The sequence below is a fragment of the Pristiophorus japonicus genome, chromosome 7 (assembly GCF_044704955.1).
Source record: "Pristiophorus japonicus isolate sPriJap1 chromosome 7, sPriJap1.hap1, whole genome shotgun sequence".
Taxonomy (NCBI): domain Eukaryota; kingdom Metazoa; phylum Chordata; class Chondrichthyes; family Pristiophoridae; genus Pristiophorus; species Pristiophorus japonicus.
Genome location: NC_091983.1, coordinates 196,042,695 through 196,056,577, shown reverse-complemented (window position 1 = coordinate 196,056,577; position 13,883 = coordinate 196,042,695). Strand labels below are relative to the sequence as shown.

General features: G+C 42.8%; 1 protein-coding gene across 1 annotated transcript in view; it reads right to left on the bottom strand.

The window, feature by feature from the left end:
- The window catches only part of cdc40 (cell division cycle 40 homolog (S. cerevisiae)), a 177,475-nt gene that overhangs the window by 92,361 nt on the left and 71,231 nt on the right, over positions 1–13,883 (bottom strand). Inside the window, exons 4-6 of the mRNA XM_070885677.1 lie at positions 9,726–9,815; positions 6,836–6,975; positions 2,449–2,545 (exon numbers count right to left, since the gene is read on the bottom strand). Of these exons, the coding sequence (XP_070741778.1) occupies positions 2,449–2,545; positions 6,836–6,975; positions 9,726–9,815 (327 nt within the window). The remainder of the gene's footprint in view (positions 1–2,448; positions 2,546–6,835; positions 6,976–9,725; positions 9,816–13,883) is intronic.

The following is a 13,883-nucleotide window of genomic DNA, read 5'->3' as shown; positions in this document are numbered from 1 at the left end:
GTTGTCAACCTGTGGAATTCCCTGCCGCAGAGAGTCTTTGATGCCAGTTCATTGGATATATTCAAGAGGGAGTTAGATATGGCCCTTACGGCTAAAGGGATCAAAGGGTATGGAGAGAAAGCAGGAAAGGGGTACTGAGGGAATGATCAGCCATGATCTTATTGAATGGTGGTGCAGGCTCGAAGGGCCGAATGGCCTACTCCTGCACCTATTTTCTAAGTTTCTATGTTAATACTGTGGCTTTAACTCAAGCGAGATTCTTAGCAAGACCCATTGTATTTGTACACTACAACATAAACCGGTGAACTTTAGATATGGAAATTGAGAGAAGAGGTGTAGGAGCAGGGAAGAGGGGATGAGAAAGAAAGAGGAAAGAAAGAGAAAGTAAAGAGTATGGGTTATAAAACAGGCATTTAAAAAGAATTTTGTTGCAGAGAAAAACAAAACACTAGACTCATCAACAATCAACTTGTAGATGGTGAGAAATAATGCAAAAGCATCAGTCAGTTCCTACATAACATATGAAATAGGAGCAGGAGTTGGCCATTTGGCCCCTCGAGCCTGCTTCGCCATTCAATAAGATCATGGCTGATCTGATCATGGACTCAGCTCCACTTCCCTGTCCGCTCCCCATAACCCTTTACTCCCTTATCGCTTAAAAATCTGTCGATCTCCGCCTTAAATATATTCAATGATCCAGCCTCCATAGCTCTCTGGGGCAGAGAATTCCACAGATTTACAACCCTCAGAGAAGAAATTCCTTCTCAACTCAGTTTTAAATGGGTGGCCCCTTATTCTAAAACTATACCCCTAGTTCTAGATTCTCCATGAGTGGATGCATCCTCTCAGTATCTACCTTGTTGAGCCCCCTCATTATCTTATATGTCTCAATAAGATCATCTCTCATTCTTTTGAGTACAGGCCCAACCTGCTCAACCTTTCTTCACAAGTCAACCCCTTCATCTCAGGAATCAACTGAGTGAACCTTCTCTGAACTGCCTCCAATGCAAGTATATCCCTCCTTAAATAAGGAGACCAAAGTTGTATGCAGTATTCTAGGTGTGGTCTCACCAATATCTTGTACAGTTGTAGCAGGACTTCTCTGCTTTTATACTCTATCCCCCTTACAATAAAGGCCAACATTCCATTTGCCTTCTTGATTACTTGCTGTACCTGCATACTAACTTTTTGTGTTTCATGCACAAGGTCCCCCAGGTCCCTCTGTACTGCAGCATTTTGTAATTTTTCTCCATTTAAATAATAATTTGCTTTTTTATTTTTTCTGCCAAAGTGGATAACCTCACATTTGCCCACATTGTACTCCATCTGCCAAATTTATGCCCACTCACTTAGCCTGTCTATATCCTTTTGCAGATTTTATTGTGTCCTCCTCACAACTTGCTTTCCCACCCATTTTTGTATCAGCAGCAAACTTGGCTACATTACACTCGGCCCCTTCATCCAAATCATTAATATACATTGTAAATAGTTGAGGCCCCAGCACCGATCCCTGCAGCACCCCACTAGTTACTGTTTGCCAACCGGAAAATGACCCATTTGTCCCGACTCTCAGTTTTCTGTTCGTTACCCAACCCTCTATCCATGCTAATATATTACCCCCAACCCCATAAACTTTCATCTTGTGCAGTAACCTTTTATGTGGCACCTTATCGAATGCCTTTTGGAAATCCAAATACATCACATCCATTGGTTCCCCCTTATCCTCATTACATCCTTAAAGAACTCCAACAAATTTGTCAAACATGATTTCCCTTTCATAAAACCATGCTGATTCTGCTTGACTAAATTATGCTTTTCCAAATATCCTGCTACTGCTTCCTCATTATGGATTCCAGCATTTTTCCAATGACAGATGTTAGTCTAACTGGTCTATAGTTTCCTGCTTTCTGTTTGCCTCCTTTTTTAAAAAAAAATAGGGGCGTTACACTTGTGGCTTTCCATTCCGCTGGGACCTCCCCAAAATCCAGGGAATTTTAGTAGATTACAACCAATGCATCCACTATCTCTGCAGCCACTTCTTTTAAGACCCTAGGATGTAAGCCATCACATCCAGGGAACTTGTCCACCTTTAGTCCCATTAATTTATCGCTTACATCTTCTTTAGTGACAGTGATTGTTTTAAGTTCCTCCCTATAGCCCCATGATTATCCATTATTGGGATGTTTTTAGTGTCTTCTACCGTGAAGACCAAAACAAAATATTTGTTCAAAATCTCTGCCATTTCTCTGTTAATTCCCCAGTTTCATCCTCTAAGGGACCAACATTTACTTTAGCCACTCTCTTCCTTTCCATATACCTATACTATCTGTTTTTATATTTCTTGCTAGTTTACTTTCATAATCTATCTTCCCTCTCCATCCCTCCATCCCAAAAGATCAGTTGCCACCCCGTCTGTGGAATTGCAAACAAATAAAATATATGCATTACCGTGAAGGATCGTTTTCTCTTCGGCTGGTTTCTCATCTTCTTGCTTGCCTTTCTTCTGTCTTTTTGCTATGATCTCATCAAGTTCTTTCTGTTCTTCCTGCGGAAATAACCAAATTCTCCATATTACAAGTGGTCTACAGTAAAAGATGGGAATGTGACCTCGACTGACAATCCACTCAGTAGCACTGGTTGGACATTCTGTAGAGAATGAAGGATAACTGATGTTATGTCACTACTGCATGTTTATCGAGTTTGTTTGAAGCAAATTACCTTGCAAACATTTTAAAAATCCAGAATGCACCATGTGTTATTGGCCCATTTTACCATACCTGTAACCAAATGCTACCCATCACCTTCAGTAATACGCCTTAAATTATTGGTATCTTATGCATTTCAACAATACAAGAAATTTTATTTAATACTAGAATACTTGACTTAAAGTCACACAAATTCAAGTTCACAGAGAGGTCCTAATAATTGATTACATCTGTGCCAAACAGCCTCTCAATTTACTTAAGCAATGTTATTGTTATTTGTAAGTAAAATATTTAGCAAGTCGGCATTTACACCTACTGTCAAAATACAATTTTACATGCTATTTTTACAGAAACATTCACACTTCCTTTGACAGGCCAGTAGGGACACGATGTGCATTTTATGCAGGCTTGCTGTAAACTGTGTGAAGGTTTTTGTCAGCATCTTTGTGGAAATTCAAATCAAAGTTTAGTAAAGGGTGGGTACTTAAAAATTTAGCAAAACATATGCCTTCAGGGAAATGAATTACTACACATTAAAAAAATCTTACTGCGGCATGATCACATAGCTCAGAGTGGTGCTCAAGATCCTTTCCCCACACAGGAAGTTTTGATCTGTGATTGTGCATTTTACTGCAGGTAAGGGAGAACTGCTGGAGGAAGCTGATCTGAGTCAGTCACTGTCTAATGCCCCCTCTAATGGTCAAATCAAGAGCAACATAGCACATGTCCACTCCTTCCAACAGGGAAATGATACACAGGTACATTCAAGAAGACTACATTTTCCCTGAAAAGAGCATTTCACAAGTATGAAAGGGAAATCATGCTTGACAAATCTTCTAGAATTTTTTGAGGATGTAACTAGTAGAGTGGACAAGGGAGAACCAGTGGATGTGGTGTATTTGGACTTTCAAAAGGCCTTTGACAAGGTCCCACACAAGAGATTAATGTGCAAAATTAAAGCACATGGTATTGGGGGTAATGTATTGATGTGGATAGAGAATTGGTTGGCGGACAGGAAGCAAAGAGAAGGAATAAACGGGTCCTTTTCGGAATGGCAGGCAGTGACTAGTGGGGTACCGCAAGGTTCAGTGCTGGGACCCCAGCTATTTACAATATACATTAATGGCTTAGACGAAGGAATTGAGTGTAATATCTCCAAGTTTGCAGATGATACTAAGCTGGGTGGCAGTATGAGCTGCGAGGAGGATGCTAAGAGGCTGCAGGGTGACTTGGACAGGATATGTGAGTGGGCAAATGCATGGCAGATGCAGTATAATGTAGATAAATGTGAGATTATCCACTTTGGTGGCAAAAACAGGAAGGCAGAATATTATCTGAATAGTGACAGATCAGGAAAAGGGGAGGTGCAACGAGACCTGGGTGTCATAGTGCATCGGTCATTGAAAGTTGGCATACAGGTACAGCAAGCAGTGAAGGTGGCAAATGGCATGTTGGCCTTCATAGTGAGAGGATTTGAGTATAGGAGCAGGGAGGTCTTACTGCAGTTGTACAGGGCCTTGGTGAGGCCACACCTTGAATATTGTGTACAGTTTTGGTCTCCTAATCTGAGGAAGGACATTCTTGCTATTGAGGGAGTGCAGAGAAGGTTCACCAGACGGATTCCTGGGATGGCAGGAATGACATATGAAGAAAGACTGGATCGACAAGGCTTATATTCACTGGAATTTAGAAGAATGAGAGGGGATCTCATAGAAACATAAAATTCTAAGGGGATTGGACAGGTTAGATGCAGGAAGAATGTCCCCGATGTTGGGGAGGTCCAGAACCAGGGGTCACAGTCTAAGGATAAGGGGCAAGCCATTTAGGGCCGTGATGAGGAGACACTTCTTCACTCAGAGAATTGTGAACCTGTGGAATTCTCTACCACAGAAAGTTGTTGAGGCCAGTTCGTTAGATATGTTCAAAAGGGAGTTAGATGTGGCACTTACGGCTAAAGGGATCAAGGGGTATGGAGAGAAAGCAGAAATGGGGTACTGAAATTGCATGATCAGCCATGATCATATTGAGTGGTGGTGCAGGCTTGAAGGGCCGAATGGCCTACTCCTGCACCTATTTTCTATGTTTCTAATTGCCTAGTTAAATTAATTCCAGGCCAAGAAATGTAATATACCACAAATACTCCACCATCCATACTCGTAATACAGACCTTACTCTCAACAAAAACTATCAGGTCAGCTTTACTATGTAAAGTTTGTCAATTACTGCTTTTTGACAAATATTCTCATTCCAAAATGTGCACTTATTTGAAAAAAATTTACTTTTCCAGCTCACAAAAGACAGTTACTGCCAATGTCATAATTGATAGATAACAAAGAACAACTACAATTATTTAGATTACTCAATTTTTGTACATAATACTGAGCCATGTGAATTGTAAATTCATCTAGCTTTTCCTTCTGTGCAAACAACAACAACTTTTATTTATATAGTGCCTTTAACATAGTAAAACATCCAAAGATGTTTCACAGGAGTGTGAGAAGACAAAACAAATAGATTTGACACTGAGCCAAATAAGAACAAATTACGGCAGATGGTCAAAGAGATAGGTTTTAAGGAGCGTCTTAAAGAAGGAAAGAGAGAAAGAGAGGCAGAAAGGTTTAGGGAGTGAGTTCCAGAGCTTACGGCCCAGGCAGCTGAAGGCACGGCCACCAATAGTTGAGCAGTTATAGTAAGGGACGTTCAAGAGGGCAGAATTTGAGGCTGAAGGAGATTACAGAGAAAGGGAGGGGCAAGACCATGGAGGGATTTGTAAACAAGGATGAAAATTTTGAAATTGAGGCGTTGCTTAACTGGGAGCCAATGTAGGTCAGCGAGCACAGGGCGGGGTGATGGATGAGCGGGACTTGGTGTGAGTTAGGACACGAGCTGCCGAGTTTTGGATGACCTCAAGTTTACGTAGGGTAGAATGTGGTTGGCCAGCCAGGAGTGTATTGGAGTAGTCCAGTCTAAAGGGTTTCAGCAGCAGATGAGCTGAGGCAGCGGTGGAGATGGACAATGTTAACGGAGGTGGAAATAGGCAGTTTTAGTTATGCCGCAGATATGTGGCCGGAAGTGGCCAGGGAACGCAGTTTGTGGCGGGGACCAAAGACAGTGGCTTCGGTCTTACCAATATTTAATTAGAGAAAATTTCTATTCATCCAGAACTGGATGTCAGACAAGCAGTCTGACAATTTAGAGACCATCGGGGGGAGGGGGGGGGTGGTCGGGAGAACTGGTGGTGAGGTAGAGCTGGGTGTCATCAGCATACATTGGAAACTGATGCTGTGTTTTTGGATGATGTCGCCAAGGGGCCGCATATAGATGAGAAATAGGAGGGGGCCAAGGGTAGGGTAGATCCTTTGGGGACACCAGAGGTAATGATGCGGGAGTGGGAAGAGAAGCCATTGCAGGTGATTTTCTGGCTACAATTAGATAGCTAAGAATGGAACTAGGTGAGTGCAGACCCACCCAGCTGGACGGTGGTGGAGAGGCGTTGGAGGAGGATGGAGTGGTTAACTGTGTCAAAGGCTGCAGACAGGTCGAGAAGGACGAGGAGGGATAGTATACCTTTGTCACAGTCGGTACTGTGGTAGGGGCGGAAACCAGATTGAAGGGATACAAACGTGAAGTTCTGGGAAAGATGGGCACGGATTTGGGAGGCGACTACACCTTCATGAACTTTGGAAAGGAAAGGGAGGTTGGAGATGGGGCGGTAGCTTGCAAGCACAGTGGGGTCAAGGGTTGTTATTTTGAGGAGAGAGGTGATGACGGCAGATTTGAGGGAGAGGGGGACAGTACCGGAGGAGAGAACCGTTAACAATGTCGGCTAACATGGGAGCCAGAAAAGGAAGTTGGGTGGTCAGCAGTTTAGTGGGAATATGATCAAGGGAGCAGGAAGTGCGTATCATGGACAAGATGAGTGTGGAGAGGTTAAGAGGGGAGATCAGATAGAAACTGGAGAAAGATGCAAGTTCAGGGCTAGGGCAGAGGGGGACCTCAGAGGAAGTTTGGCTCGGTGGGCTAGGGGAAGGAAGAGAAGTGGCAGAGGCAGCTGATCGGATGGTCTCAATTTTTTAGATAAAGAAGTCCATGAGCTCCTCGCACAGGCTAAAATAAGTAGATAAACTGACCTCTGAAGGTTTGGCCACATCCTTTTCATCCACATACTTTGCCCAAGGTCCCTGAAATCCGTCAATATTTGCTGGGTTGGGTTCTTTTAATTTCTTTCGTTTTTCTGTTTTCTTTTTACCGGACTCAAACACTGTAAGCCCTGCATGATTTTAAAATTAAAACAAAAAGCATATTGGCACATACCTTAAAATAGGCATAGCAAACTCTTATCAACTAACATGGGCTTTTCCAAAATGGCACATGACATTCAGCAATGTTCCAAATACATTGTTGTGCAAGTACAAAGTAAGGACTAAAACTGAATTCACACATCATCAGCAATTCAAAGCAAATAAAAACAGCAATCATTTCATCACATGCTAATCCCCATTGAAATAAATGGTACCAAGTGGAAGAGAGACAGATCCAGGTCCATCAGTAGGCTGACAGGGGTCTGGATGTGGAGGGTCTCTGTAGTTGCTGCTTGTGAATGTATCTTCTCTCATTGAGGAGACTGTTACCTTTTTGAAATATTTTCTGGTGAGTGCTTTAGGAGAAAGATACTTCCTTCCCTGCAATAGTAATTTCCCTTTAAAGCAGTACAAGTACTAAATAGCATAAATGATTTTAAAGTGTTTGTAACATTACAAGTTTGCAGTACAGTACTGGGTGCCCCCTGCCTGACAGCAAATAAACTACAATTAAAAGTTACAGCATCAACGTTTCATTTAAACAAGTCACATAGCTTGAAGCAATTCCGTCACATGCCCATACAAAGTCTTGAACTCGGTTCAGACAACCAAATATAACTTTTTGTAAATGTTATGAAAAATGCGTCACCCAATATAGAGCATTCAGTAGCATATTACTGGACATGATACGAAATCTTCTTCAAAATGCACTGAACATTATCAATCAGAAGCAGCTGATGCATTTGTGTACACAGGGCTGTAAGTTAGTATTGTAATGGGGAATACATTTCGTATTTTGCTAGTAGCATTAGTGGCACCTGAAATCAAACATTTTAACATTACACAAAAAACAGGAAGTTAGAACTCAGTAACTCCAGACTGGTGTTGCATTTCCTTAGTTTTGTCGGTCTTCCGATTCGATTACTCACTGAAACTAGTACCCATTTACCTCCAAGTAAACTAGCTCATGCTCCAAGACAGCCTTATTCTGGTTCTAATTTCTGCCACTTATGCACGAATTACGCTGTCATTTGTAAACTGGAATACTTCCCACTTCCACTGCAATGACAGCATAAACACCCTGGAATCTTTGCAATATCAACTTATACTTGATCCAATAGGAATCATCAATTATCTGCTACAATCCTACTCGAGTAGAAATTGATGCTTGCCCAGATGAAATATAAAAATGAGTCATTATGCTTGTTCATTTTAAAAACAGCTGTTTGGCATGAGAGGGACTTTAAGTACTGTGAACTAGCTGCAGATGGTCATTTAGGAGCATATTTTAAGTTTAAAAACTGCTTAGTTTCTCCAAGAATGGTTTTAAAGAGACTACATTGTGCTCATCAGTTGTTGGACTGGAATACTTCTCATTTCAGGCACTCAATGTCAGCATCAGCCACTCCCAGGTCAAGTATATCTTTTCTTTGGCCGAACAAAGTGCCTCAGCACCAACCGAGGATGAGCACCCCTTAACTGTACCAGTGTAACATTTTTTTCATCCATTTCCCACAGCAACCATTTTTCGACCTGCCCAAGTCAGACTGCCAAGTTCATCGGATTCATACAACTTGTGCTGGATCTGACCCAAGTTCCAGTTCCCTCTCAGTGTTGGCTTTTTGTTAAACTGTTCAAGCTGGTTTTGGATTAAACCACTTTCTGATGATCAACTCCTTTGAAAGGTGATGAGTGAAGGAAACATGAACTGAACTAAGCTTAGGACAGAAATTGTGTCAACAATTTTAGAAAGACTGAAAAAAATTAGCACCGAAGTCCTTGGACATAAAAGATGGTGTTATTAATGTTGCTAGTGGCAACTGCAGCAACTCCGTCTACTGATGAGAGTTGCAGTTTTACGGAATCTAACTCACAGGATGCATTTTTAAACATGTCAAATAAAATTACAGATTAGAACCAAATTTTAAAATGTTCCATTTATCAAACTATGGTATTACTTGGGGCTCTAAACACAAGTTTTCCAACAGTTGTCTGTGGTTCCAAAATAAAACTGAACATCAAACCAAAATCTGCAGGGTTTGCCCAGATTTCAAAACATGGGAGCCAACCACAGAATATTTTTGGTAAGGAGAAAACATTTGGGCTTATGCACTCCAATATCTGTTCCAAAACTGCAACAGTAAGCATTGCATAGCTCAGAGGCAAAGTCTCCATCCCGGAACTGTACAGACGAGAAAGGTCCCAGGTTCAATTTCTGATTTACGCTGAGTTAGCTACACTCTGCTGGGGCTACACATGTTCTCAGCAGCCCTGGGTTAGGCAGAGAGAGGGGAGGAAAGGGGGTTAGAAGTGCTTGCACATGAATGCCAGGCAAGAATAGGACCGGGTTGAGTGTGATATCTTTCACAATCAGGCAACAAACTGACACTCACTATCATGTACATGAACGATCATCTCTTGAGTAAGGTACCAGAAAGTAACTGCCACCTGTGGAGCGATGGGAGTCAATACCAGCAGCAGAGAAGAGAGAAAGCACACTACAAATACTAGTAAATCATTAATTAATAAAAATATAATGGTATCAGCCCTCCATATTATTCATTTTCCCATGAAATTAAGCTGCAGTGATCACATTCTAGAATCAAAATGTTGCCATTACATATACAGGGCATCATGGTGGTGAACCGGAAACCAAACCCTATGACTAAATGAAAGGTCTGGTATCAAAGTATAGCATTTTTGAATGGTATGCATTTACCTTGATTCTTCTCAGCATCTTCCACGCTTCCAATATACATATATCCTCCTGGTGCCTCACTGTGGTCTACAGTTGGATCCAAAGCATAACCTAAAATTGGAATAAATATTTTAAACTAACTTTAAAAAAAAAGACAATTTATAGAGCACGAAAGAATGGAAATCTATCAAATCACATTCATGTTTCTTCAGAGTCCCATGAAAAGGATCTACAAAGAAACAAATCAAACAAGGAACCAGTAAGACAACTGCCAGAGAAGGCTTCAAAAAGTATTGTCCATCCTTTTATGTCTTATCACCACACAAGCAAGTCCTGGAAAATAAGTTCCATTATAATTAGACCAAAGGGAATCTGCTGCCCTTACCTGGTCTGGCCTACATGTGACTCCAGACCCACAGCAAGGTGGTTGACTCTTAACTGCTCTCTGAAATGGCCTATCAAGACATTCAGTTGTATCAAGCTGCTAGGAGAAACAATAAGAATGAAACCAGATGGACCATCCGCAATGTTCCAGTTAAGCTGCACTGCCATGCAGCGGTTTAGATGACCCATGCAGGCCGCTCACTGGCTTTTAAATGGGAAAAAACGTGCATGCGTGAAAATTTGAATGGGCTGTGGGGCCAGTAAAATGGCCCATGCACCATGCACAGGAAAAAAAGTAAGGGGGAACATTGACCACCCGGCATCAATCTAGGCACTGAATTCGGCAAGGCAAAGGCACATCCAGCCCAGTAAACCTTGCAAAGTCCTCCTCACTAACATCTGGGGACCAGTTTGGGAACAATGACCGGAGGAGGAGTAACGGCGGCCTATAAAGGCCCAGTAGCAGTCCGGGAGCAACGGCCGGAGGAGGAGCAGTGGCGGCCTATAAAGGCCCAGCAGCAGTTTGGGGAGAAGCGGCCGGCGGAGGAGCAGCTGCGGCCGATAAAGGCCCAGCGGCAGTCCGGGGTCGGCAGCAGTCGAGGAGCAGCGGCCGGAAGAGGAGCTAGCTGCAGCTGCAGCAGGGTCAAAAGTAAGAAAGAAGTAAAAAGTAATTGAAGGGTGACGTCACAGCCAAGAGGATAAGTGATTGGCTGGTTTTTCTTGTTCTTAGCAGTAAGAAACCTTTGGCATTGTTGCCAAATTAAGTAATTTAAGGATTAAATCATGGCAGGAGAGCCCAGACCTGTGTCATGCTCCTCCTGTGCTATGTGGGAAGTCAGGGACGCTTCCAGTGTCCCCGACGACTACATGTGCAGGAAATGTATCCAGCTGCAGCTCTTGACAGACCGCATTGCGGCACTGGAGCTGCGCATGGATTCACTCTGGAGCATCCGCGGTGCTGAGGATGTCGTGAATAGCACCTTTAGTGAGTTGGTCACACCGCAGGTAAAGGTTACACAGGCAGATAGGGAATGGGTGACCATCAGGAAGAGCAGTGCAAGGTAGTGCAGGGGTCCCCTGCGGTCATCTCCCTCCAAAACAGACATACCACCGAGGATACTGTTGGGGGAGATGGCGCATCAGGGGAGGGCAGCAGCAGTCAAGTTCCTGGCACCATGGGTGGCTCTGCTGCGCAAGAGGACAGGAAAAAAAGAGTGGGAGAGCTATAGTGGTAGGGAATTCTATTGTAAGGGGAATAGATAGGCGCTTCTGCGGCCGCAAACGAGACTCCAGGATGGTATGTTGCCTTCCTGGTGCAAGGGTCAAGGATGTCACGGAGCGGCTGCAGAGCATTCTGGAGGGGGAGGGTGAACAGCCAATTGTCGTGGTGCATATAGGTACGAACGATATAGGTAAAAAGCGGGATGAGGTCCTACAAGTTGAATTTAGTGAGCTAGGAGTTAAATTAAAAAGTAGGACCTCAAAAGGTAGTAATCTCAGGACTGCTACCAGTGCCACGTGCTAGTCAAGAGTACAAATAGCAGGATAGTTAGGATGAATACATAACTTGAGGAATGGTGCAAAAGGGAGGGATTCAAATTCCTGGGACATTGGAACAGGTTCTGGGGAAGATGGGACCACTACAAACCGGACGGTCTGCATTTGGGCAGGACTAGAACCGATGTCCTAGGGAGAGTGTTTGCGAGTGCTATTGGGGAGGATTTAAACTAATAGGGCATGGGGATGGGAACCTATGCAGGGAGACAGAGGGAAGTAAAATGGGGTCAGAAGCAAAAGGTACAAAGGAGAAAAGTAGAAGTGGAGAGCAAAAAAAATCAAAGGCAAAAATCAAAAAGGGCCACATTACAACATAATTCTAAAAGGACCAAAAACAGTTCTAAAAATACAAGCCTGAAGGCTCTGTGTCTCAATGCGAGGAGCATTCGTAATAAGGTGGATGAATTAGCTGTGCAGATAGCTGTTAATGGATATGATGTAATTGGGATTACGGAGACATGGCTCCAGGGTGACCAAGGCTGGGAACTCAACATCAAAGGGTATTCAATATTCAGCAAAGGGAGGTGGGGTAGCGCTGCTGGTTAAAAAGGAAATTAACAGCAATAGTAAGGATTTGCGTGGATCAGATGGAATCTGTATGGGTAGAGCTGCGGAACACCAAAGGGCAGAAAACGCTAGTGGGAGTTGTGTACAGACCACCAAACAGTCATAGTGAGGTTGGGGATGGCATCAAACAGGAAATTAGGGATGCGTGCAATAAAGGTACAGCAGTTATCATGGGTGACTTTAATCGATATAGAGATTGGGCTAAACAAACTGATAGCAATATTGTGGAGGAGGATTTCCTGGAGTGTATAAGGGATGGTTTTCTAGACCAATATGTCGTGGAACCAACTAGAGAGCTGGCCATCCTAGACTGGGTCTTGTGTAATGAGAGAGGATTAATTAGCAATCTTGTTGTGCTAGGCCCCTTGGGGAAGAGTGACCATAATATGGTAGAATTCTTCATTAAGATGGAGAGTGACACAGTTAGTTCAGAGACGAGATTCCTGAACTTAAAGAAAGGTAACTTCGACGGTATGTGACGTGAATTGGCTAGGATAGACTGGCGAATGATACTTAAAGGGTTGACGGTGGATAGGCAATGGCAGACATTTAAAGATCACATGGATGAACAATTGCACATCCCTGTCTGGAGTAAAAATAAAATGGGGAAGGTGGCTCAACTGTGGCTTACAAGGGAATTAGGGATAGTGTTAAATCCAAGGAAGAGGCATATAAAGTGGCCAAAAAAAGCAGCAAACCTGAGGACTGGGAGAAATTTAGAATTCAGCAGAGGAGGACAAAGGGTTTAATTAGGAGGGGGAAATAGAATATGAGAGTAAGCTTGCAGGGAACATAAAAATTGACTGCAAAAGCTTCCACAGATATGTGAAAAGAAAAAGATTAGTGAAGACAAATGTGGGTCCCTTGCAGTCAGAATTAGGCGAATTTATAATGGGGAACAAAAAAATGGCAGACCAATCGAAGAAATACTTTGGTTCTGTCTTCACTAAGGAAGACACAAATAACCTTCCAGAAATACTAGGGGACCGAGGGTCTAGCGAGAAGGAGGAACTAAAGGAAATTATTATTAGTCAGCAAATTGTGTTGGGAAAATTGATGGGATTGAAGACCGATAAATCCCCAGGGCCTGATAGTCTGCATCCTGGAGTACTTAAGGAAGTGGCCCTAGAAATAGTGGATACATTGGCGGTCATTTTCCAACATTCTATAGACTCTGGATCAGTTCCTGTGGACTGGAGGGTAGCTAATGCAACACCACTTTTTAAAAAAGGGAGAGAAAACAGGGAATTGTAGACCGGTCAGCCTGACATCTATAGTGGGGAAAATGTTGGAATCAATTATTAAAGATGAAATAGCAGCGTATTTGGAAAGCAGTGACAGGATCGATCCAAGTGAAAGGGAAATCATGCTTGACAAATCTTCTAGAATTTTTTGAGGATGTAACTAATGGAGTGGACAAGGGAGAGCCAGTGGATGTGGTGTATTTAGACTTTCAAAAGACTTTTGACAAGGTCCCACACAAGAGATTAGTGTGCAAAATTAAAGCACATGGTATTGGGGGTAAAGTATTAATGTGGATAGAGAACTGGTTGGCAGACAGGAAGCAAAGAGTAGGAATAAACGGGTCCTTTTCAGAATGGCAGGCAATGACTAGTGGGGTACTGCAAGGTTCAGTGCTGGGACTCCAGCTATTTACAATATATATTAATG